The 27,235-nt window shown below is 38.4% G+C and overlaps 1 protein-coding gene across 3 annotated transcripts in view; it reads left to right on the top strand.

Moving 5' to 3' along the window:
• Positions 1 to 708: 708 nt before the first annotated feature.
• Positions 709 to 27,235, top strand: part of LOC113536569 (CSC1-like protein 2) — a 69,559-nt gene continuing 43,032 nt past the window's right edge. For 2 of the 3 annotated variants that reach the window (XM_053237974.1, XM_026930590.3), the window contains exons 1-3: positions 710 to 1,087; positions 24,635 to 24,840; positions 26,303 to 26,382. In XM_053237974.1, the coding sequence (XP_053093949.1) occupies positions 24,676 to 24,840; positions 26,303 to 26,382 (245 nt within the window). In that variant the 5' untranslated portion in view covers positions 710 to 1,087; positions 24,635 to 24,675. Of the gene's footprint in view, positions 1,088 to 24,634; positions 24,841 to 26,302; positions 26,383 to 27,235 lie in introns of all 3 variants that reach the window. The other variant, XM_053237973.1, reaches the window with a different exon arrangement.

The following is a 27,235-nucleotide window of genomic DNA, read 5'->3' as shown; positions in this document are numbered from 1 at the left end:
ATTTCTCAGATTATCTTAGCCTTTAGATTAGCTTTTTCAACTTGCCATAGGTCATAGGGTAGTGGGGGCTCAAGGGTTAAATGATGAGTTACTGATGGTTACAGACAGTTGGGGTTCAAGCCCCAGCACCACCAAGCTGCCACTGTTGGGCCCTTGAGGAAGGCCCTTAACCCTGTCTGCTCCAGGTGTGCCGTATCATGGTGGACCCCGTGCTCTGACCCTAGCTTCCTAACAACCTGTGGAGAAAGATTTCACTATCCTGTAATGCATATGTGACAAATAAACACTTGTTCCTCCATTTACATTCAAGGAAATCTTACAAAACTAGCCAGTGGTTAAGACGTTGGACTACTGATCTGAAGGTTGTGAGTTCAAACCCCAGCACTGTCAAGCTGCCACTGTTGGGCCCTTGAGCAAGGCCCTTAACCCTCTCTGCTCAGATGTATAAATGAGATAAATGTAAGTCTCTCTGGATAAGAGTCTCTGCCAAATGCCATAAATGTAATGTAAAAATAAGCATATAAGTTCTGCTTTTAATCTTGTTATTTTTTTTTTTTAAATAAGTCTGCCACTAAGCTCAACAAAATAACTGACGTTTGTTTTTGTTTGTTTGACCCTGATTTGCTTTTTTTTTTTTTTTTTTTTTAGACTCTTATATTGAAATTTAAACATGCAGGCCGCCATTTTTAAATCGACCCGCCTGCACTTGCTTCACATAGACGCGTATATTAAGGCTCCGCGCGCCGGTGTATTTATATTCCCAGCGCGTCCTTTGTGTGCTGTCGTCTCTGTGCGTCTGTTTTATTCCACACGGAGCTCGGATCTCCTGATTTATTTCTAACTTCCTGATTTTCAGAGGATCATTCGGACACAGAGCTGAGCCGCAGATGTGCGCGAGCGCGGTGCGGGTTTGCGCGGTGCGGGGATGGTGAGAGGAGCTCGAGACCTGCTTATCTTCTTCATCTTCATCATCAGCGCTGCTGTGGATTTGCCAGGGATTTATCTCTCTCGGGACGCAGGGACAGGAGCCAAGCAGCGAGCCTGAGGTGGGCAGGAGCAGGAAAAAACAAACAACAACACCCGACAGGTAAATAATAATAATAATAATAATAATAATAATAATAATAATAATAAATAAATAAATAAATAAATCAGTGTGTTTTTTGTAAATATGCAAATTTCCCTTGCGGAATGTCTGTGTGTGTCTCTCTGTGTCTCTCTGTCTGTGTGTGTGTGTGTGTGTGTGTGTGTGTGTGTGTGTGTGTGCGTGTGCCTGTCTCCTATTGTGTGTGTGGGGGGCCTGTTAACGCCTAGACAAGACACACATCTCATGTTTTAGAGATTTTTGATCTAATAATCATGTATTTATTTATTTATTTTTTGGAATAATAGTTAATAATAATAATAATAATAATAATAATAATAATAATCATTCCAAAGACCATGCACTTCAGGGAACGTGCCTGAAAGATTAATACCCTGCTGGGGGGGGGGGGAAACCCTCACAGAATTTGTAATGGTTTATAATGGTTTTAATGGTTATAATGGGAATTGTATTGGTTTTAATGGAAACTCTGATGGTCCCTGTGGGTTTCTACAGGTATTGCCTGTATATAACATAACATTTGTTGCCTTCTGTTGGTGGCACAGGATCGGTCATGGTAATGGTTTTAATGGTTAGCTAATGGTTTGTAATGGTATTTGTAGTGGAAAGCATTAGAATTTATGTGATGGTTTCTACTGTTTTTTTCTCTTCAGATTGGTTTGTGCTGAATTTTTGGGCCCTGGTGGAAATTTTGAGCACATTATATTCCTATATTTTCTCCAGTGATCACTCAGATATGTAAAGGATTCCTAGGATGACTTTGTTTCTCCTTTACACAGAGCACTGCTGCACAGCACAAGGATCATTCATTCCAAAGTGCTGTACTAAATAATGTGACACAGTAGTACGCCATTGTAATAAGGGGTGTGTGTGTGTGTGAGAGTGTGAGATCATGCGATACTGCTCTCCCTGACACACACTGTGCCACACTGCACTCTGTAAGGGAAACGTGGACTTCATTACACTGGCACGTCATCAAATATCATCACACACTGGCGCGCAGGACAGAGAGAATATCCTAAAAACAAAATAACACTTATATAACAAATATAGCATATTTGTTTTTGTTTTTTTCCATCAGTTGTGAATCATGTTCTTTCATTTCAGATTTTTATTTCTGATTAGAAGTATAATGCAGAGCTTGTATCTCTATCTGTGTAGCACTCCAGATATCTGTATCCATATCTGTATTTGGATTTAAATGCAAAGTGGGTGTGGCCTAACTTGTCAATCTGCCCTAACTTGTCAACCCTGGAAGCCCCTAAATCCCCCCCCCCCCCCCACCTAAAACACCTGCTCCCCAGTAGAGATATACTGCTTTAAAGGTGCTGCAGTTGTACATTCCTCACCTACGTCGGGTAAAAACCACCGAAAACACCCCCTCAATTTTAATTCGTCAACTTTTGGTAGTCTTCTCAGCTACCAGTTCCTTCCCTGTTCCTTCCCTATTCCCTGTCTCTGCTTTCAATTGAGTTTACATCAGTATTGGGTTTAGAGCAGTTAATATACAGACACAGTACCTGGTTAAATTCAGTTCAATTTTATTTGTATAGCACTTTTATCAGTGGACATTATCACAAAGCAGGTTTACAGAAATAAATACATTCAGATTAAATTAAATCAAAATGAATTGTAAACATGTGAATGTATCCCTAATGAGCAAGGCAGAGGCAACAGTGGCAAGGAAAAACTCCCTGAGACGACATGAGGAGAAAATCTTGAGAGGAACCAGACTCAAAAGGGAACATATCCTCATCTGGGTGATAACGGATAGTGCGATTATAAATAAATCCTTTCTATAACTGTGTACTTCATGGACAAATAGTGCAATTATGCAACCAGTAAAGTCATTACAGTTTTTACATGAAGTCTGGTTGGTTGAACCTATTCACTGTCCACTGATGGAGACCTGAGTGCAAAACTGCTCACAGCAACCGCAGCCCCAAAGCCGCCGCAGCCCCAAAGCCGCCACAGCCGCCGCAGCCCCAAAGCCGCCACAGCCGCCGCAGCCCCAAAGCCGCCACAGCCACCGTAGCCCCAAAGCCGCCACAGTACAAGTCCCCTATGAGATCCTCAAGCATGGCCATCCCCATTGATCTTCAGCTCGTCCATGTGTGGTCACCCCCAGCAGCGAGCAGTCTCCAACTGATGAGAGAGATACTACTCTGTGTGTTTAGTTTTGAGAAGTAATCATCAACGTTAGAGTTCTCATTAACGTTAGTCGGACAGTTTTTTGCTCACATTACTCGCTATTGTCCTCTGGCTACCTTGTTGCTAAGCTACTCTCCATTGTCTGCTGTTGTTGCTGTGCTGCAGTTTCAGTCCAAAATTTTGCATGAATGTTGAAAGTTGAGTATAGTAGAACAGAACCAATAGCCACTCGGGCCTGTAACTGTAAAAGTGCAGGTAAAGGAGCTTTTTATGAGCTTTATATGCGCTGACAGAGCAAACAAAACGCATGCTTTCATGGAAGCGTGCAAAATATTACATACAAGTCAGCACAAACACAGCTTTTGAAATTCCAGCAGTGTCGTAACGGAGTGTGAATTCTAGCTCTGACAGTTCCTCAGCCTCAGCTGCATCAAGTTCATAATTCAGTACTGTTTTTTTTTGTTTGTTTGTTTGTTTATTTGTTTTTTAAATCCCTCTCTGAGTTATTTTACTTTGCACCCACCTGTAATATTTTCTAACAAGTTTCCCAATACATGAACAAGTTAGTAGTCTAATTTCAACTAATTAGACTAATAATTAGAAATTAGACTAAATTAGTAGTCTAATTTCAACTGCCAGAAACCTGACCAGGCAGTTACTAAGGACTGTCGCTTGTTCTGGTGTTTATTTGAGCCTCTTATGAGTGCTTGCTTGAAAGTAATAACCTCCAGCAAACGTGGCTTTTTTTTGTGTTGCATCCCACAAGATCCCAGTCCTGATGCGCACCTCTAATCTTAAAAAAATTAATTAATTTTTAAAAAAGAAGAAGAAGAAGAACGTATCCTTTGTATACCTCTTGTATACCTCTTGTATATATTCTTGTTTTCTTATAGGAAACAGGATTATTGCCAGCATCATATTCTCTTATGTTTTTCCCAACTGGGGATGAATTTTACAATTTTCAGGATGCTCTTTTCCATTTCACAGCTTGGTGCATACAAATAGCCAATCTGATAGAAGTCTCAGCAATAAAAAGGATAAAACACATGTAATAGCCTAGCAGATTGCCGCTCAGTTATATTATATATTAATGTCTTTTTTTTTGTCACTTTCTATGTAGGGAAATCTAATAGTAATATGAGTTTAACGTTAAGCGACATAACGTGCTACTTCTCATCTAAAAATTGAGATCTGATATTCACAATGTACTTGATATGATTTTGATGATTAAAGACAATGACAGCTGGTCATGATATTACATTTGAGAGCTGAAATCTAAACTCTATCAGCAGTTTGAGAATGAAGCAATGAATAGGGATGAGCAATACCTCCTGAATCATTCATGATGATGTGTTATGGATGTGTCTAAAAATAACGTCCAAAAGGAAATCAGATCTAGGTGGTGTTTCACTCTGTGAAATCACCTGACATGATAAATTTGTTCCTTTTTTTTTTCCCCCCCTAGTTTTTGTAACTTCCTACTCTTTTTTGTAAATCGATATCCGCTACATTTTAAATGCTTTTTAATTTTAATGCACCGCGAGTCTTTTAGCATTGTCTGGAAATAGTGTCAAACTCAAAATCCCCTTAAATACCTGCCTGGAGTTTCTGATTCCTCACAGGAACAGGACCCAGGTCTGTAATGGCAACTCGTCTACAGAGGATTCAGAAAGTATTCAGAGCCCTTTACTTGTTTCACACTTTATTGTGTTGTGGATTTTAAATGGATATAATTTCCATTTTTACCCATCAATCTACACTCAATCACCTATAATGAAGTCAAAACATGTTTTTAAAGATTTTTGAAAATTAATTAAAAACTGAAATCTCTTATTCATAAAGGTATTCAACCCTTTATTCAATACTTTGTAGAAGCCCCATTTGGAAGCAGTTTACAGCTACAAGTCTACTCGGATACATCTCTAGAAGCTTTGCACACATGGATTTGGGCAGTTTTTCCCATTCTTCATGCCAGATCCTCTGAAGCTCCGTCAGATTGGAATGGCAAGTGTCTGTGAATGGCCATCTTCAGGTCTCCCCACAGATGTTCGATGGGGTTTAAGTCTGAGCTTTGTTTGGGCCACTCAAGGACATTCAGAGACTTGCCTTGAAGCCACTTCAGTGAAGTTTTTGCTCTATGCTTAGGGTCATTGTCATGTTGAAAGGTGAATGTTGCCCCAGTCTGAGTTTGGCTGCATTCATCCTTCCCTCAGTTATTACTAATCTCCCTGTCCCTAACGCTGAGAAGCACCCCCATAGCATGATGCTGCCATCACCGTGCTTCGCCGTAGGGATGGTATTAGCTAGGTGATGTGCAGTGCCTGTTTTTCAACAGACATAGTGCTTACTGTTCTGCCCAAAGAGTTCAATTTTCGTCTCATCAGAACAGAGAATCTTTTTCCACATATTGCCAGAGTCCTTTATGCTGTCGTATGCCTTTTACTCAACAGTGGCTTCCATCGTGCCACTCTGCCATTGGAGGCCTGATTTATGGAGTGCTGCAGAGATGGTTGTCCATCTAACAGGTTCTCCCATCTCTGCATGGGACTTTTGGCGCTTTTTTAGAATGACCGTTGGGTTACGTTCTTTCTTACCTCCCTGACCAAGGCCCTTCTTTCCCGGGTGCCCAGTTTGGCTGGATGGCCAACTCTAAGAAGGTTAAGGTTATGCCAAGCAGCTTCTTCCATTTCAAAATTATTGAGGCCACTGTGGTCCTGGGAGCACTCAAGCCTTAGAAATTGTTTTATACCTTGCCCTGATCTATGCCTTGCCACAATTTGATCGAGGAGAGCCAGAGACAGTTCCTTGGACTTCATGGCTTGGTTTTTGTCCAGACAATGCAGTGTAAAATGTGGGCCCTTATAGACCCTGGTGTGTGCGTTTCCAGTCTATGTTCAATCTATCCAAATTGCAACGAGTGGATTCCAGTTGAGTTCTAGACACATCTCAAGGACAGTTAAAGCAAACAGGATGCACCTGACCATAATTTGGAGTGCCACAGCAAAGGGTCTGAATACTTTAAATAAGAAATTGCAGTTGTTGATTTTTAATTAATTTTTAAAAAATCTTTAAAAACATGTTTCACTTTGTCATTATGAGTAATTAAGTGTAGACTGATGGGTAAAAATGGTAATTACATACATTCAAAATCAAATCCACAACACAGTGTACAACAGGTAAAGGGGACTGAATACTTTCTGAATCACTGTACTGTATGACTTTCTTTTCTGCTTAATTATGGGGAACTGTGGATTTTTTTTTTTCTTTTTTTCCTCTCTTTTCCTCAGGTAGAACAGACTTCCAAGCTGTGAGAATAGATACTAAGATTAAGCTCAGAATAGAAAAATGCAAGAATAAAACGTGTATATTACAGGAGCAGGAATAAATCTTACCTTATTAATCTTTCATGCTCAGACTGTATAGATCGGACTGTGTGCATATTTCATGTATGTATTAAAGTTTACTCTCCATTAATCTCCATCAGGCGTCAAAGAGTCTACAGCTCAGAGATCCCCTGATGCTCGTTTGGGGATTGAGCTTGAACGTGCATTGACGTTATTGTGACTTTCAAACCACAAGAATCAGTAGAGGTTAGCTTAGGTTTATTTATTTATATTACTGTATTAATAATCAGTTTTTTTAATGTTGCTGGTTAGTGTGAATGTGTGTTTGTGGTTCTGTACGACATGCAGTGTGTGTGTGTGTGTGTGTGTGTGTGTGTGTGTGTGTGTGTGTGGGACTAGGGCTGTCCCTTACAAACATCTTCAAGGCTTTTTCTGTATTGACTGTGTCAGACTTCTTGGCATTTGTGCTTGGACTTGTCTCAGTCTTGGGCATTGGTCTTGCTAAATATGGACTTGACTGAGAGTTTGTAAAAAAATATATTTGTGTTGTCTATTATTTTTATCTATTCAAGAAGTAATACCTTCTCCTAGAAAACAGACTAATCATTGGTGCATGAATTAAGCCAACTAGTTGAAGTAAAGGCTTGGCCTTGTAAAGGATTTGATGGTTTTTGGTCTCGGTCTTGACAAGAGCTTGACTAGTCCTGGTCTTGGACTTGAAAGTAGTGGTCTTACCCAGTGATGGCTGGTCATGATATTAAATGTGAGGCTGAAATCTAATCAATAGCTCGACAATGAAGTTATTAGTTTTGTGCAGTGCATTATATCATGAGGTATTAAATCACTATCCCTGTGGTTCTGTTATGACCTTTTGTGTAATGCATACTCTGGATAAAGTGTGCTTGGTCTATCTACTTTTAGTTTCTCCTCCAAAGGAATGACTGAGTAAATAATCCACCTTTCTGAATAAAAAATTGTAATCATTGCCAAATTGCTGTTTTTTTTTTTTTTTTTTTTTTTTTTTTTTTTTTAAAAACTAGAATAAAACCCTTTCAGGGCATGCTGTTATTAGATAATCAACTTCGGGATGGGAACAGTAACTCGGCTTTGCATTAGGCGGCATCGCACCATCCCAACGTTGATCATTTTCCTATAACAGCATGCCTCCAAGTCCTTTTATTCTTTATTTAATAAGCATCTGTTGTATTTTTTTTCTAGGTATCACAATACTAGACTGTTGCAGTTGCCATATTATTAATTTTTAAATTTGTATTTAAAACAAGTAAGTAATCTGTTTCCTAGATATTGATCTGACCTTCAACAAAATATCCATATGTTGAAATAAAAAAAAAAAATCCTAGCTGAAATGTTTGGCAAAAAAAAGGTCCATTTTTGTGTTTCTAGAAAGAAATGTTTGAGGTAGAATAATAGAGAGAGTAATAATGTGTGGAGAAAAGGCCATGGTTCATTCTGCTCTGCTGATCTTTTAGTTTGGTTGTTGTGTGTGCATGTGGACCAGTGTGGAGCTATATGGAACTATTGCCACTCATTCAAGGGATGTCATGTTTATGTTTTTGAATACCTATTATAATTCTTATTATAGAAGACTTCAAAAGAACAACCTGTACCAGGCTTGCTAATCCCAAGAGGAAGAATGCATTGTCGTGCCAAGGTGTGTGAGGGTGTGTGTTAGAGGCGAAGGGCACGTCTGAAAATGGAGGACATTTTTGATAGTCCTTTCACAAATCACTTGTCTAAGATAGAACCAGGAGTGCATGTATATATGGGGGTTTGGTGGCATTTCTAATAAATATAGTTACCTGATGTTACCTATTAGAGGTGTAAACCTCAGGCTTTTACACAATATAATGTTTAATTCATAAGGCAACAATTAGATATTTGACAATACCACTGAATCTGCTACGGCTTAGTATCCTCCAATCATCATTTGACCGATGTTGATCCGAATCTGGACTTGGCCTACTGTTAATTTACGTATGGTGGTAACGAAGAGTATCAGAGTTAGGGGCAAATCACCTTGCTAGCCTATTGACACATCAGTTTAAAAATCTAAATTATTTTTTACACACCAGTTGTCTGTCCTTTTTTGATGATAATCAATTTATGGTTGTTGCCTTGATTCATTTCAATCATTGCCTTTTAAATCAATTTGTCATTTGGCCAAGAAACGTGACATTTTTCGCTATTTTTGGATGCATGCCTACAAAATATAGTATAACTGATATTAACTAATGTTTATAACTTTGTCTAATATTCGCTAAGTCAAGCATACACTGTTTGGGTTTTATTTTACATTAATGAGTGTAAAATATTTTCCATGTAGTGTGACAAAGTGAGAAAATCGATTGGACATAAGAGCACCAACCCAAAGATTAGTAATGTCTGATGAGGGGAATGGGGCGGGGCTTCCAGAGATCAGATATGCTGCCTTCTAGGCCATTCGGAAAAATCGTAATTATGAGGTGAGCGCGCTTGAACCGCATCACAATTTACAGCTTGGGAACTTGTATTTTTATACAAGTCCCACCTTTATTTTCTTTCAGTAAAACAAACTTCTTGTCGTTGACAATACCAAAAAAAAAAGATATTCTCCCGCAATCCATATTTTTTCTAACCAAACAGCTTGGATATTCGCCATGTCATAATCACCACCTCCAGACTCGCATGCATGAACGTCCAGGATGATTTCAAAGCAGCATTAATATCAGAGAGTTCAAAACACCTATGCAGCTGTCAATCATTCCAGATTAATATGTAGGGTCTGTCTGCATCCTGCAACACGACAAGCACCGCCCATGACAAGCACCGCCCACTAGCAAATCACACTACACAGCATTCCCACATCCACTTGAAGGTAGGCGCACAAATTTCGTCAGTTTCCCTAACCCTAACCATATTTGTTGTGGGTGTAACTTGCAGTAGTGGGCGTACCTTGAAAGGGGCGTGGTTTGTAATCCTGCAGGACGCAGACAGATACACTCGGATTAGCAGGCTTTTTTTGGGGAGGGCGGGGTTGGGGGTGGATAAGACTTTTGAGTGATACAACAGCATATGCTGCCATTAAAATAAGGAGCTGCTACACCAAATGCATAGGAGCATCATGTGTAGGAGTAAAGGTCATCAGGTCTGTTATGTATAATATGGAGCAGTTCTCATTGATTTGGTGTGGCTTCGTCTTCGTGGCCTGTTGCTGAACGTCTGTTCGACTGAGATAACTGATCTGGGTAAACGTTACACTTTCTGACTGATCCAGTGTCAGCTGTTCTCTAGCAGGTCCTCTTATGACTGTTTGACAGGAAACTGGTTTCAGATCAGTGTGAAATGTATGAAGTGCAGTTTCCTTCAGGTCGGAGATAAACAGCTCGTCTGCTCCGCCGGAGTAAACTGCATGGCTGTGTGTGATAGCTGCTTAGGCTCTGAGAACTGATCAGCGTTTGTCATGTTTGTCGTTTTCATTGCTTACGGTTTATCTGTGAAGGGTTTCAGTCACCCGAGTCATTTTAATGACTAGTAGCAGTACGTCAGCGTAACACGAACGGTTAATAATAATCCTGAAGACGTTTTAGCACTAAATCACACAGCTTCATCATGAATTTATAGACCACAGGACAATTCCTGATCTTACTGGGCTGCTTTTTTTCTTTTCTTTCTTTTATTTCTCTTCTTTCTTTTCTTTTTTCTTTTGCTAAGTTAATTTGTCCATTTTACATTCTTCATTCTTCTGTCCTTCATGATAATTCTCTTCACCTTACTTGCTTTTTTTTTTCCTTTCTCTTATTTTGTTTCTCCTTTCTGTAATTTTATTTGCTCCTTCTTTTCTTTTCTTTTCTTTTCTTTTTTCTTTTCTTAAATTTATGTTTTACACCCTCTATTTTGTCCCTCATAATCATTCTGTTCATCTTTCTTACTTCCTTTTTTCTATTTTCATTTTCCTTCCCCATTTCCTTTGCCATTCATTTTCTTTTCTTTTCTTCCATATTTATAATTTCTTTTCTTTTGCAAGTTTATCAATTTCTACATCCTTGAATACTCCGTCCTTCCAAATAATTCCCTGTCTTTTGTTTGTTTCTTTAATGCATCCCCCCTATTTTTTATTTTTTTTTAATTTTTTTTTTTTTGCATTTTCTGTGGATTTTCCCTTTCCTTTTCTTTTCCTTTCCTTTCTTTTTGTTGCTTTTTTGTTTTCTTTTGCTAATTTACCCATTTCTGCATCCATCACTACTGTCCATAATCATTCTCTTCATCTTTTTTTTTCTTTCTTGCCTATTTTTTTACTCCCTCTCCCTTTCATGTTTTCCTATCGTCCTTTTCCTTTCTGTATTTTTGTGTTCCTTACTTTCACTCTCACTGTTTCTCTTATTCTTCTTTTTTTTTGTCATTCATTATAATTTTTTTAAGTAGTTCTCTCTCTCTCACTCTCACTCACACAGAGTTCACATTCATTCTGTTTTTTGTTATTGTAACTCCATCTTTCTTTCTCTCTGTTCTTCCCTTTGTTTGGTTGTTTGTCTACCTTTCTCAGTGTGTGTCCTTAATTGACATCTCCCTCACTTTTCTATTCTGTGCCTCTGAACTGCGTAGTCTTTAATAGGACTGTAATGATCCGCAGCGCTCGGTGGTATTTATGGTGTCGTGTCAGGGTGCTGCACTCAGCGACTGATAATCCTTAAAGAGAGAAGGAATGTGATGTGTGTCCGCTCTGCACCATGCTGATGGATGACTGTCCTCAAACAGCATCAACAAAGCCTCCTGATGTCTGAAGTAATCAAGGGGAAAACCTCTGACTGGTTCTGGCAGGAGTTTCTGGGACATTCTGCTCTAGCCAGCTGGTATTAAAAATATTGTGTAGACAAAGTGAGTGACGGTGCACTTTTCAGTGTGGATCGATTAGAGGTTGTAATTTCAAAAGAGAGGACATTTGATGGGATGGAAATCTTTTATTTGCTAGGTTAGCTTTTGCTCATTAGTTAGTTTTTGTCCACTAGGTTAGCCTTCAATCAGTTTTCGCTCATTAGGTAAATCTTTGTTTGCTAGCTTTGCTTTTACTCACTAGATTAGCTTTCATGCACTAGGTTAGCTTTCACTCATTAGATTAGCTTTGCTTGATAGGCTAGTTTTCTCTAGGTTCGTTTTCACTCATTAGGTTAGATTAGCTGACTAGTTTCATTTTACAGTGGATCAATTAAAGGTTTTAATTAAAAAAAAAAAAAAAAAAAAAAAAAAAAAAACATTTGAGGGGATTGAAATCTTTCGCCTGGTAGGTCAGCTTTCAGTCACTAGGTTAGTTCTCACTTGTTAGGTTAGATTTCACTGATTAGTTAGCTTTTGCCCACTAGGTTGCAGTAACTAACTAAATGTTATGTTTTCTCCCAGTAGGTTAGTTTTTGCTTGCTAGGTTAGCTTTCTCTCTGTTTTCACTCACTAGGTAAACCTTTGTTTGCTAGCTTTGCTTTTGTGCACTAGATTAGCTTTCATGCACTAGCTTAGCTTTCACTTGCTATGCTCGCCACGTTAGCTTTCACTCATTTGTTGGTTTTGATAGCTCACTAGGTTAGATATCACTGATTATTTATGTTTTGCCCACTAGGTTGGCTTTCACTCAGGTTTTTGCTCACTAGGTTAATCTTTGTTTGCTAGCTTTGCTTTCACTCACTAGATTAGCTCTCATGCGCTAGGTTAGCTTTCACTAATTAGTTTTTGTGCACAAGTTTAGCTTTCATTCCCTAGATTATCGCTTGCTAGGTTAGTTTTTGCTCATTAGGTTAGTTTTTGCTCACTAGTTAGCTTTTCCTTGTTGCTTTACATTGGACTGATCAAAGGCTGTAATGCAAGAGAGAGCACAGGATGGAAATCTCAAAATTAGTTTGAGCCTAAAGCCCTATTCCGATGGGATTAGTTTTACCTGGGGAGATGGGGTTATGTATTCCTGGAGTATGTTTGGGATTTCAGTCATGTCTGAATAAGTCATTTTGGTATATTTTATGGACTGCACATTCCTGCTTCTGGAAATATTGCACCCATTATGAAGGCACTGGTAGAAATATCTCCAGGAAATATATACCGTGTCTGAATCGACATGTTGGAAAATAATCTCTCATATCCTGTGTGAAAAGAGGTTTTGCCTCATTCCGTCAGTATAGAAACACTTCAGGAAGAGCTTCCTGTCATCTCACAGCAACCAAACCAACTCGGGTGATTTTAAAACACAGAACAATGAAATATAGACAACATTTTAAAAAGATTTATGGTCATAGTATAATGTAATAATCTGATGGCCGACTGCCTGACTCTCCACATTACCCAGCTCACTAACTTGCTTTCATATTATGCAGGAGAAATGCCAGGCGATCATGCGTGCAACATGCAGACAAACGAGAGTGCATGTAAATACTAGATGTAAATGCAAGGGCAAGAGCTCATTATTTGTTATCCAGATACTGATATCCAAATGATTTTCATGTTAATGCAAGGTCTGGATAAGGAGTGGAGATTATCTACAGAGCATCAAGAGCTGTTATAAACCCTTTAATACCACTTAACAAGCACACATCTGTGTAATGAGCTGAAATTCATCTTGTAATTTTCATCATTGAACAGTTAGCTGACATTATTTTTTATTTTATCAAAGAGCCAGTCAGTTAAAATAGGGTGTTAGCTAAATGTCAGACTATATTGACATTTCTGTGAGCTCTTAAAGGCTGTATACTGAGACTATTATGGTTTTGAATGCATTATTATAAATGCAGCTATTCCTAATCTTATTATGGCTATGAGTCAAGAGTCATTTTATTCATACCACAGCTTCTTTACTAAATAAATCTTATGGGCTTATCTTCACCAGGCTGTCCTCAGTCTCTCACCCTTGTCTTCTTTCTCCATCAGAATATGGGAAATGGGAATTCGTCTCTTTTCAGTGATTCAGATCATTTGACTCAGCTCACCATTGAGTCGACTCCTTGCTACTCCCAAATGACTCCTTGCCATTTTTTTTCCCACATTTTTGCACTATTATGACCTGTATTTGTTGTTCTTATGTCTCAAATTGTTTCATGAAATCTTACTTTACCTTCTAGTTAACAATATAACATTTTAGATTTTATATTACATTTTATAAAATATTTAGAAAGACTCTCCTTGCCTCATGCGCATAGCCGAGAGACAAACGCACGTCTTACCATCATGCTAACAATCAGATGTTGCAAAGGAAGCATTAGCCTTAAAGGAATAGCCTACATCTACAAGAAAAAGGCAAAAAGGCTCATATGAATCATCTCTCAACGCTCACTTAGAGCTGATCAACTTGTGAATGATTTTTAAAAAAAATAATAATAAAAAATAAAAAAATTCAATTTAACCCATGAGTGGGAGTTGTATAGAAATGAACATAAAGTACAAGCAAAAGCAAGTACAATATTATTGATAATGATCTGCTAAGAAAATTTCTAAGTCTGATGTTCCTGTTATTGAGTTACTGAGCATTAAAATCGGAAACTTATTTCAAATAAATGCACTCCAGCCCTGTGTATGTTCCTGTGTGCTGCTTTGACCTTGATACCAAAGTTCATGTGTTACGCTATGTTTCCCAAGGCATCGCTGCCACCTCAATCAATACGTCAGCAAAATATAGCGGATTTGGCAAATGGGCGGTCCAGGTTGAAAAAAGCGAACTCTATAGTGGAATGCAATTAATTAGAACAATGCGAGTTCTCGAACGTTATGGGCAACGTGTTATGGGAAGTGAAAATAATCCATGCTGTGGTGGTGCGATTTGGGCCCATGTGAAGAAGCCTGGCTCATAGGCTACATGCTAATAAAAGCAACATCCACTAGACGGCACGTCAGAGCCAAAACATCCCTCAGGTTTCCAAGTTGTTGCTTGCTGTAAAATGTTTAGCGATTTTATGTTTAGAGAGCTCTGTTTCTGTTAAAACTTTCTGCTGTCGTCATGATTGCTGTCATTGGCTTCATCTCAAATCAAAAACTCTGACCTTACATTTAAAAACTTTTAGTAGTCTAGAAAATTCCGGAGAATGTTAGGTTTGAATTTTTTTATAATATAAACACTAGCTATAATAGGAAAACCGATTACTGAATAAAGGCCTAATATAGTACACAAGTATGCAATTTAAGACACAATGCTGTTTAGCGGAGGTAGATGGAAAAATTTATCCATTTTTATTGCTGAGTGTGTCAGGATAGAGGAAAAAGTCAAAAATAGCAAAGAAGTAACAAAATAATAATAATAAAATATTAGCACAAAAATTTGTCTTTTGATTATTTCTAAAACTAATTTGTAAAATAATTGAATGAAACAAAAAAGGATATTGTGAGTTTCTCTTGATTTCTTTGTAAATCAAGTGACCCCTAGTTTGGAAACCACTGATCTAACAGTATAAATGATAGCTGGATATAGAAATGTTCCATAAGACCATGAGCTGTAAATTATGTACTTATGTGTATGTGAGTGTGTGTCCATGAGAGAGAGAGAGAGAGAGAGACCACAGCAGCATGGCCAGTAATTAGATTTGGCCTCATACGATGAAACATTTTTATCATGTAAGTTATGCCGCTGCCCACAGTTATCTCTCGCTAGCCGTAATCTCACAACGTTAATAGCTCCAGGCCAAACGAGGTGACGAAGCTAAATCAATTCCAATCCATTACTTATCCTTGCTTTGTTCTAAACTGGTTTTATCACAAGTCTAAGGCTTATTTTTTTTTCCCCCGCTCCTCCTCTCAGCGTAAGCATGTCTGTAATAATTCAGTCCAGCTCATAAGTAATTGAACAGTGACATGATTTGTGTTGGTTTTGGCTCTGTGCTGCAGCAGTTTGAAATGAAGGAACGTTAAAGTGAGGCACGCAGCTTGTTATTTTCAGCTTCTTTCGCTGAGGTTCGCTCATATACCTGAGTATTTAGCCTCAAATTAAAGCTGACCGTTTGCATTTTAATTATGAAGTCTCCTTTCACGTCCCATCCATTACTGCATTTAACCAAGCTCCTTTTTGGTGTAATTAGCTAATTAGTCCAGTTTTATTGACTACAGCAAATAAGAATGCAAAGGAATTAAAATAAGCAATACTATATAAAGTCTTCATTTCTGTTTCACTATGCCATCAGTCATTTATATTAATTTATTTATCTTAATTTGCAACCAGATGTTTGATTTTTTTTTTTTTTTTTTTTTTTTTTTTTTTGCGTCTTTGTACCTTGGTTTCATTTATTCCGTTGAAAGCTGTAGGATTCATATGTTACATCGTTTCATGCCGTTTTCATCATCAGAATAGTGACGGGAATTCGTCTCTTTTCAGAGAGTCAGATCATTTGACTCGGCTCACCAATGAGTCGGCTCTTGTTACTCCCAAATGCCTCCTTGCCATTTTTTTTTCTCCAAATTGGACACGTTTTTGCACTATTATGACCTGTGCTTGATCTTTTGTCTGAAATTGTTTCATGAAATCTTACTTTACCTTCTAATTAACCATATAACATTATTTTGGATTTTATATTGCATTTTATAAAATATTTAGAAAGACTCTGAAAAGGTATGATCAGATGTTGAAAAGGAAGCATTTTGATTAAATTACACAACAGAGGTACAGGAATAGCCTACATCTGCAAGAAAAAGGCAAAAAGACTCATATAAGAGTCGGCTCTCGACGCTCACTTAGAAGAACTGATCAGTTTGTGAATGATTTTTTTTTTTAAAGAGTCTCTTAAGTCAAAGAGACTGCAAAGTGTTTGTGCCATTAGAGCATCGCAAGAGACGCATGAAACCAGCTGATTTTTGGGTGCCCATGGTGTGACGTGTTTCTGGTAGTGTTGGGGAATTTTGCCTCTTTCAGTGAGTCATTTCATGTGGTTCAGCTCACCAGAGAGAGGTGAAGAGACGACTCATTGCAGAAGATTGCGGTATTTTGAGCAGTGGTTGTTTTCTATTTCAACTATAGATGACATTTTTTTTTCATATGTACTATAAAGAGCAGTATACAGTATTAAATAAAACAACGTCAATATGTGGTGTGATGGCCCTTTGCTTTAAAAAGAAAAAAATTAGTAGTCTCGGGTACAATTAGTGCAGTTTTATAAGGAAATGAGCTGTAAGTGTTACTGAGCATCGTGCAGAAGCAGCCACAGTTCTTCTGGAGGCTTTGACTGTCACACTCGCTTCTTATTTTTGCAGCAAAACCCAGCAGCCTTCATTATGTTATCATTATCATTATATATCATTGATTCATGTTTTTTGTCTGAAAAGTGGTTTCTTACAAAATATGCTGCTTTCTTTACTGACAAACATATTTCTGTAACATTTAAATTTGTGCTGGAAAACTAATGTTTGGAAATCTAAATTCAATAATACAGAAATCATAAAATAACAAATCTATAAAAAAAAAAAAAAAAAAAAAAAAAAAAAAAAAGATTATACACACAAATGGCTCACTTTGCAATTCAGCTTTCAACATTCACCTAACAGAGCTGACTCAAAGAGCCGACTCAGGGCAGAATCGTTTATTAATGGTGCATCACTTTCTAGGAAAGGTAGCGGTTCAGTGACCAGCTAACCGTAAGGCTTTAGCATACTTAACACATTGACAATGTCAGTGATGGGTGTATGAAAACGAAACCACCTTCGTGAGCTTACAAGCTCTACAGTTTTGTACTGGCCTTCGTGTACGCGTGCTCCGGTACTGCAGGTGGCGCAATGAAAATGTCTTGACAGTTTCCATGACTACAGGAATCTACAATTACATCATACTGTTCGTAGAAGCCAGCCAAATGTCATCTCTGCAGGAAGTGTGCTGTGGTCTTTAGCTAGCTAGTTTGTTTGTTATTGTAGTCCTCCAACTTCACGCTCTCGGCCATGTTTGTACGATCGCTGCAGTCACTGGGTCAATATTCCTTGAAATGAACTGTGTGTGTGTGTGGTGTGTGTGTGGTGTGTGTGTGGTGTGTGTGTGGTGTGTGTGTGGTGTGCAATATGTACCACTCCTGGAAATCTTTTTCGCATACTGCATCACATCCATCGTGAGTGTTGCTCGAGGCTCCGTTTATTTCTTTTCTTTTCATTTCTTCCTCTCTTCAAGTCCTTGTTTCTCTGCCTTTTTTTAATTTCCTCACACATTGCTGTTGCATCCAGATATGATTTATGTCTACATTACCCATAAATCATCATCAGTATCATGGAATTAATCGGGGAGTTTTGAAGCAGGGTTATGAATCATTGAGTCACAATTAAATATTCAGTTTGATGGAATGAAGTCAAATTGCTCATTTTTGGTGTAGAACATTGGAGTAATTTCCTTCAAGACTCTTCTACTAAGCCTTTTTCTTACTACATGTTTAAATGTATCTTTTTCTCTCAAAAGCTTTTGAACAGAAAGAGGCACCACTTCTCATTTTTTTTTCTTCAGTGCTCCCTATTATTTTGTCCCTTCTGTTTAACATGCTCTACATCCCCCTTTATTTTTTCCTGTTTCTCCCCTTTTTTTCTTTTCTATCTCATTTCCTCTTTCTATCTCTCGCCTCTCCCACTTTCTTTCTCCTTTCCCTCATTCCCTATCTCGAACCGTTTCTCTCTGACTCCCTTTATCTTTTCTTCATTTTTTCCTCTCTTCGGTCTCTCTCTCTTTGATGTGCAGCTCGAGCAGGATAGAAATGTCTCATCTTTTCAAGTAAAACTGGGGCAGTGGGGTGTCTGAGCAGTAGAGATTTGTAGCGGTTTGTGCTAGCTCACCTTGATCATCGTCTAATTTTAGAGATCCACAGCTCTCATAGAAAAACTCAACATGAGGAATCTGTCACATAGCTGGTGTGTCGATTGACACTGCTTCGCAAATGTAGCTACTAATGAAAATTATTGTAATAAATATTTGCCGTATTTGTAATGGATGTATATTGGATATTACAGGCATAATCCGATTCCTTGTGCAAAAAAAAAAAAAAAAACCCTGTCAGATTTAGAAAGTGGAATTGAAATGTGATGCATAGTGAATGTATAATAATGAATGCATTTATAACCAGCCTCTCACCCAGACCTGGATTTTTAACAATTGTATTTCATTCTCATCCAATGTTGCTTTAAGATTAGCTAATGCATGCTTAAAGAGTCATCATAGACTAATTTGCATATTCATTATTTGTCATGATTATTTGCATATCAAAATGTGTTACATGAAGAAGAAGGCTTTTCTGAGGACACTTAGAATAGAGTTTTATCAGAATAGAAAAGAATAAATTATAATTTACGTCTTATAGAAAGAAGTCCCCTTTGGTCATGGAACCTCAAACTGACTATTTTCAAACTTCTATAATTTCTATCAAAAGCACAGACAAAAAGACGCAGTGAGGAGTTGCGATATAGACACGAAGGAAATGGTTATGGATGGTATAACTCTCTGATTACTGTAAATATCACCAAGAAGAGAGTATACAACCAAGAACAAAGATGTGTGCGCATGTGAGTAATCATTCATCAGTGATTGGTCTTTGAGGAAAAATAGTGAGTAGTGATTGGTCTTTGGGAACAGTGGTCATCACTGATTGGTCTTTGGGAACAGTGGTCATCACTGATTGGTCTTTGGGTAGTGTGTGATCACTGATTGGTCTTTGGGGGAAAATAGTGAGTAGTGATTGGTCTTTGGGAACAATGGTCATCAGTGATTCGTTGTTGGGAACAATGGTGATCAGCGATTGATCACTGGGAGCTCATTCAGGCTTTACAGACTGGTGATGAGTTGAGCAAACCTGCTCTTCATTAACCAGCAGCTCCTCGAAAAGTTGCAAGATTTTTTGCTAGGCACTTTTTTCAAATGATGTCACTAAAGGAATCTTAAAGTACCAAGTTCAGTCCATCCATCCATTTTCTGTACCGCTTATCCTACACATGGTCGCGGGGAGCCTGGAGCTTACGAACATGCTAACCGGTACCAAAGTCACTTAAGTTTAAAATGTTCTGCAGGTAGGAAAGTTCAAGATCCTCTACAGGTGTCTGATACCTTGTTAACCAGAACGGTAAGAGAATTGGTGAACGCTTCACAAGATGTTATTTGCTGGGGTGCCAATAATTTTGAAATATAAAAAATATGTATCGCATCCCCAAATGTTTCAGCTCAGAGTATATGTGTGTATTCTGTACATCATTAAAGGTACCATAATAAAAGTTTGGATGGATGGATGGATGGCTCTACTACACTTTGCGGTATAACACACTTGTCCTGAAGCATTTGAAATGAACTATAAAACGGGTATTCCTTTAAAACTAGTTCATTTTATATTGCAGCATCGTTTGTTGTTTTTGGCGTCCACCTTCACCGTTTTAGTGCACTACGATATAAAATCTGCCAGTATCCATTAGAGTCAATCGTTCTGTCAATACCAGCCAGAATCCAGATGCTGATGCTGCTGAACCATCCATATTTTATAGTTTTTGGGAACTGATCTGTGCTTGAGGTTGTTTCAGATTTATAGTACTGTGTAATAGTCTTAGGCACTCTGTGGTTTTTTTTTTTTTTTGTTTGTTTTGTTTTGTTTTTTTTTGTTTTTTTTTTTAAGTACACTCTGTTAGATTTTTATTTTATGACGTCTACATTCTCAAGTCAGTACAAAAACATTTTAGATTCCAAACATCATTTTTCCAGCACAAAATTAAATGTTACAGAAAAATGTTTGTATGTCAGTAAAGAAAGCAGCATATTACATAAGAGACACTTTTCAGACAGAAAAACAGAATGAAGGCTGCTGGGTTTTGCTGCAAAAATAAGAAGCGAGTGTGACAGTCAAAGTCTCCAGAAGAACTGTGGCTGCTTCTGCACGATGCTCAGTAACACTTACAGCTCATTTCCTTATAAAACTGCACTAATTGTACCCGAGACTACTATTTTTATTTAAAAGCAAAAACAAATATTGACTGTTTCATTTATTACTGTTTACTGCTCTTTAAATGTTTAAAAAAATACTATAATTTTGTTATTTTTGAAGGCATCCTTGCTCTACAGCATTGCTTTGCATGTGCCTAAGGCTTTTGCACAGTACTGTATAATCTAATATGATTCTGTTGGATAAAGAGAATTGGTGCAGAAAGTTGCTTTTGAGATCATTATCAGGACATAAATATGGGATCCATTTCCATCAGTATGATAACAGAAGCACAGTGTATAACACAATGGCTGAAGGAAAGCAAACCTAAAACACCATTTTATAGATCATTGAGAATAAGGATTTATCCATTATGGCTTCATCAACTCAAACATTTGCAGTTTTGCCTCCATTTATGATGATAGTGAAAGGAATGTTGTGTAGGAATTACACACTTGGGGGTGTGCAGTTATAGGCAAATAATCAACATAGGGGTGGTGTTGATTATTTTCCTATAACAAGACATGACATAAAGTGTTTTATTCCCCTTACACAACAGCAACACTTTTGCCAACAATTACAATTTTTATTCATTAACCAACAACACGGCTTAGTTTTTAACCGTTTAAAGATAAAAATGTGAAATGCATTGCAGTCTCACATTCATGTACTCTTCTTTTCTTGATTGGCTATCAAGTTCACGCTTCGCAGCAGTCTGCGTCTTGGTCTGACCAGCTTCTCGTGATGTTTTCCGTGGAAGCAAAGGTGTGCTGGCACACTGAGAAAGGTGCGTCACCTTGGCAAGGGAAAACTCCAACTCCCGTGACTCCTGAACGCTTGAGGCTACGAATGCCAAAGATGTAAACACTGTTTCTTAGAGACGAGCAAAATGAAAACTGGTTCTAGCATTGCTCTGTGGGTTCCTAGGAAGAATGGAGGAGATTTAATCTCAGTTTAGTGACCTACTTGAGGCTGTTTAGCGAAAGAATTTTGCTAGTGAATCTGTAGCTTACTTTAAAACAAGCATTTGAAATTTGGTAAAATTCTGGTCTTATGCTGTTGAAGGAAAGGCAGCTGGAACAAAAACCAATGCCAGACAAACTGCTTTTTCTTTATTCTGACCCACTGAAGATCTTAAACACCCAGTTGAAGTGCTTTCTCAAGCCTGTAGAAGCAATTATTCCATGCAAAATTGTATAATTAATTGTATGTTTTAATAAGTGTGCTAAAAGTCAGATGACAATAACATTTGTGACTCTTATTTTTCCCTCCCATTGGGCTATCTTTTGATTTAGAGATTGGGTTTTCCTTGCCATAAGATTAAAGAACCAGACAGTCAGGTCCTCTGAGTCATTTATAAATATGATTCATTTTTCCAGAGAGTGATTCAGCTGCATCTTTCTCTTCTTGTCACCCTGGTAACAGCACCCCCACCCCCAAACCTGTATCCTTGTCATGAGACTTTGCCATGGCAAGACGAGTGCCAAGCACCGAATCAGTCCTCGGATCTCGGTCGTGTCTTGGTGGGATTATTTTGGGGATCAGCTGTTGCGTTGTTGGTGCTCTGAGCCTATCGGAGGGAGGAGGGAATGGAAACAGAGGCTGGCTGCGCTGTCATTGGGACTGTGGGAGTGTGGAGGCTGGTCTAGCAGAGCCATCTGCTGCAGTGCTACTGCAGCCAACCCTCCTCCACCTTTCTCTCACTCTCTCACTCTCGCTCTTGCTCTCGGTCTCTCTCCCCCTCTCTTACTCTCTTTTACTCTGTCTCTTTTTTCTGTCTTTGTCCTTCTCAGCCTTTTCTGCAGTCTGAGTAATCATTACTTTGCATCTGCCATTGTGTCTGGCATTCTTTCACTTTTCCTGATCTCCCCTTTTGATCATCGTATTCCTTTAAGGCTTGTGTTTCTGTTTACTGAAGCATTTTTAAGCTCAAGTCCAGATGGTGTGGTCAAAGTGCATGATGTCCAAAAGCCAAGCCCAGGAAATACAGGTTTATTATTTTGTAATTTTCCATTAAGGTCATATTAATGCATAATATTAATCTCTATCTGTGCCTGGATTTAAACCAGAAGTGAGTTTAAACCTGAAATATAAACAAACTAGCAGCCTAATTCAAATCATCACAACCCTGACCAGGCAGTTACTAAGGATGCTGTAAATGCATCACATGGTCACATTGAACATGGTTCATATCTGGGCTTCGTATCTGACCGCTTGCTTGCGTCAGTGTGAAAATAAAAACCTCCCTCTCGAACAGCTTTTTTGTTGCATCCCACCAGATCCCAGTCCCGATGCACACCTCTAAATCTCAACCAGATACACTGTGTACCTTTCTGGCAAGCATTCTTCTTGTATCTTGTATTGTTTAAAGAAAAAAAAAAAAAAGTGCTCCTCTTGTTTGTGTCTGTATTTGTATCAGTTCAGTCTGATGTCCTTGTGTATAAGTGACTTGATGGGAGTTGGCACTGTACTAAGGATAAATATTAGCACACCGGTTACCACAATTTATTGTTAAACCTCAGTGAGCGTGAAGACCGTTTTATAGATCAGTTATGTCTCTTTCATTCACTTTTAGTGCACCTAGTAGTTTCACATGGAGTTGGTGAGTTTTGCACTATTAATATGCTGGCGATGTACTAAAATTGCCAAAAAAAAAAAAGTATGGAATATTAAAAAGTTAGCATAGCAGAAGGGTTGGAGCCACCAGAAGGTGCTGTGTATTATATTTTGTGGAAAATATGTCCAAATCAGTCCTCAAATGATGAGCAGTGACTGGATATTTTGTCTATATCTTGCTATTTTTGTTTTTGTGGATTTCATCTGGTCACCATTCAGTGGTGTGAAATGTTAGTGTTCGATTTGAATGTATTATGTATTATGTAATCAAGGGCGGAGCTAGAAATAGTGGCGAACATTGGTCAAACACAAGTGACATAGAATCATTGTGATGATGTCTATGGCTGGAACGACTGATCTCATGGACAGTATAGCACAATGATCTTCGGTAGTAACGTAGTGACCATCTGCCAAAATTTCTCTTTTCTAACCTCCTTTTTCTTGTTTTTCTTGTTTTTAAATTCCCCCAAGTAATATTTTCTTGCTACTGATATTAGCCCAAATTGTTGTGCTACCTGTAATGCATGCCAGCTAAAATGTACAGTTTAAACTCTAAATGCCTTCCTATTTGCTATACAGTATATGCTCACTACATAGGGCATAATATAATAGCCATGTACTTAGAATATACTATGTAGTGCACTACATGTCACAAAATTAATAACTCCTTGTATTTCTGTTGTATTTTAAAGACATCTGACAAAGTTTGCACTCAAACATAGCTCTCTCTTCACTAAGCTTAAAGTATTGGCACCCTTGGTCCCAGATGCATTGTTAGTCAACTCTCAGGCTTAATAGGCTTAATTTACCCTGTGAGGGGAAACCGCACCCATTTTAATGTCAAATAAGCAGTATGGCTTAAACTTTAAATAAAAATGTGTTGCAAATTGAGTTATTATTATTATTATTACTACTATTATTATTTTCTATCCCATAACCTTAAGAAAAATCCTCCTACTTTAACAGGTAGTGTTACATGATAGGAAACAGACATGGTCACTCAGCCAGTGTATTGAAAGTCACAGATTCGGGCTTGGTATCGAACATTGTCCAGTAAAAGTGCTGTAGCCAATAAGACACAATACTACCGTCTTGGTGTGAGTTTTTCAGGTGCGTCGAGCTCAACGCCGTCTCTATAGGGCCACATTGTTCCATTGCGTCAGATGGAAAAATCATCCTCCGATAATTGCTCCTTTAGGGAGGCTGCACTTTAGCTGCGACACGTTTGCCGATGTGATTTTCATCGCCGCTAATTGGTCTGTGATGACTGAAGTGACAGTAGTAGGATGTGTGTACAGATATTCGAAATAACGTATGAGGTGGTTGGTGGGGCTCTGATTATCGCTCACTGTTAGATCAACCTCACATGACAGCTGTGGAACAACTGCGGTGTGAGGAAACAGAAAAGTAATACCAAAGCAGTTTTCCAGTGATTGAATGCTTTTAATGACTTTAATTTCAACCAGGTTGGATTCACGATGTTCTTTTACGTTTTGACTCCTTGTTAAAACCCACTTGTTTTTTATCTTTTCGCCTGTCTGTAGGTTCTGCAGCAGGATGCGACAGTGAACCCTCTCGTCTGCTCATGATGAAGATATTTGGGGGCCCGTCCTGTGTGGGCCAGACCAGCTGCTTCAACAACAGCTCCAAAGATTACTGCTACTCGGCACGGATCCGCAGCACCGTGCTACAGGGCCTGCCCTTCGGAGGAGTGCCCACTGTGCTCGCTCTCGACTTCATGTGCTTCCTGGTGAGCATTAATGATTTTTTTGGGGGGTGAAATCATGGCAACCAAAAGAGCATGGTCTTGAAGAATCAGACGGTCTAAAGGGCATCGAACAATTGTTTTAGGGAGGGTGGGGGTTAGGGGGCATGCTGTTTTAGGAAAATAATCAGTGATTGGTGGTGAGGTCATCCTGACATTATTTTACAATTTTTTTTTTTAAATAATATAAAATACATTATTTTACAATAATGACAGGTTTTTTTTAACCACTCTTACATGGCAGCAGTTTACCAACAATTATTTCCTGAATTTTTTTCATGTATTAAAGAAACACTGTGTACTTTTTATCCATTTACAGTTACGTTTCATGTTGTGGAATGACATTCTTGTTGTTGCTAGTTATTCTACTATAATGTAAGTGATTCACTGATGTGTGTGTGTGTGTTTATTTATTTATTAGGAATTGTGCCTTATTAGGTGTCTTTATAGGTACTTTTACTAAATTTTGGTTCTTGAGTACATGGACAAGTTCTGTTCTACTTTAAAAAAAAAAAAAAAAAGTGGATAATCAAGTTGTGTGTTCAGTAAGATTTGCATTTTGACTAATCCATTATTCAGTGCTGCAGGATCCACCCTAGTAGTTCCTGGTCCTCAAAGGAGTACCAGATCTGGAGCAGAAACCTATAAGCTTCCTGGAAATACAGAAAAACCTTGGAAAGGGAGGGAAGGGGGGGGGCGGGTTCTTTGGACAGTAAAGGGTTCTTTGCTTCCTTAACATACTTGGAAGTCTTTCTAATAAAGAAAAGCTCTGTTGTAGGGTTCGACATGGACTATTTTAAGGGTTCCCAGAGAGGGACGAGTGAAGAACTGCTGATGATTCTATATGGCATAGAAACTAAAAACAACCTGATTCCGTAGGTGGAAATCAGTTTGTGAGACTTTGAGTGTTTATTTTGGACCTGGTGGTAAAATCCGCAACTGTAGTCCCTGTGGCAGAAACCCAGTTACTCAGATAGCCAGCGTTATTTGTGCGTATCTAGTAGATGAAAAGATGCTGCTAAACGCAAGAGCAATGCATTAACCCACATGTGGCCTTGCTCACCCAATTGATCTTTAGCCTTTAAACAGGGCCAAAAGGTTGTTGGATGTTTCACATAATGTCCAATAATATATACTGAAAGGACATTATGTGAAATGACTGAGTGTAACCTAATAATGCTCTTGGCTGCGAGCTGCTCCGTAATGTTGACCCACATTCCTGCTGATGATCATGACTTGGACTTGGACTTGGACCTGGGTGTCGGTGTAAATTTCCAGCTAAGGACTGAATGTGACTTAGTCAGCATTGTTACACTGTTGTGTGTGAGAATACTATAGTGCTGTGTGACCTGTGATGAAAAGCCAATGTTTATCATTATCTCCATAATTCATTTCTTTACTGATCATTTTCAAGGCTCTGACATTTTTGTCTCCACTTGTGCCACAGGTACTTCTCTTTGTCTTCTCCATCTTGCGGAAGCTGGCGTGGGATTACGGCCGGCTGGCGCTCGTGACCGACGCTGACAGGTACGGATGTGTCCCCTGGACCGTGATGTTGGGTTGCTAACCAAACCTCCCTTTCTGCTCTTTGTAAAGGTTTTTGCAGCTTCTGTCACATCGTGCCTTATTTCTTCATTATCATCATTTACCTTTCACTTTGTAGGTTGGTATAAAATGGCAATAACTTTTTTACTCTTGAATTTGAATTTTTGTAGTCGTTTGATTTGCATGTGCTCACATTAAATAAAACTAAAATTGTTTAAATTGATTATCCCAGACACAGATGTATCCTAATCCTAATCATTATCACCAATCCTTATTTATATTTATTTATACCACAGCACTGTTGAATTCTCGATTCTGATTGGTTGGGATGTGTTGATTAATCTTCTGTAATGGCAACTCTGACTGTAGCTCTGGCTAGAAATCAAAGGTTTATATTAATACGCTCATTCTAATGTAATGGCAGAATGTATTGTGAAGTTTTCTGTAGGGACGTGTTTATTGAAACTTTTGTAATTTTAAGATTTCCGTCATGGACAGAGGAGTTGGCACTTTGTGGTATCTTGGTAACATGACAAGCTACGTTTTTTTTTTGTTGTTGTTTTTTTTTGTTTTTTTTCATGCGAGACAAAAAGAGAGGCCAATAAGGGAACTAGTGTTTTTAGCTGCTATAACACAAGTCATAAGTTGTTTTATGAATGTTCCTAAACATTGTGTAACTATATCTGGATAAAAAGTATGCCGTGTTCTCGTTGTAATTAAAACATTGTAATCGATGTCAAATTGCTGCAGTATAAGAGACATAGATCACTTCAGGATGTGCTGTTCTATGAAAATAATCAACTTTGGGGTGGAAACAGTAACACTGCACTGATTC

This window comes from Pangasianodon hypophthalmus, chromosome 11 (genome assembly GCF_027358585.1).
Source record: "Pangasianodon hypophthalmus isolate fPanHyp1 chromosome 11, fPanHyp1.pri, whole genome shotgun sequence".
Lineage (NCBI taxonomy): Eukaryota > Metazoa > Chordata > Actinopteri > Siluriformes > Pangasiidae > Pangasianodon > Pangasianodon hypophthalmus.
The sequence above is the reverse complement of the archived record's forward strand: the minus strand, read 5'-3'. Positions and strand labels throughout refer to the sequence as shown.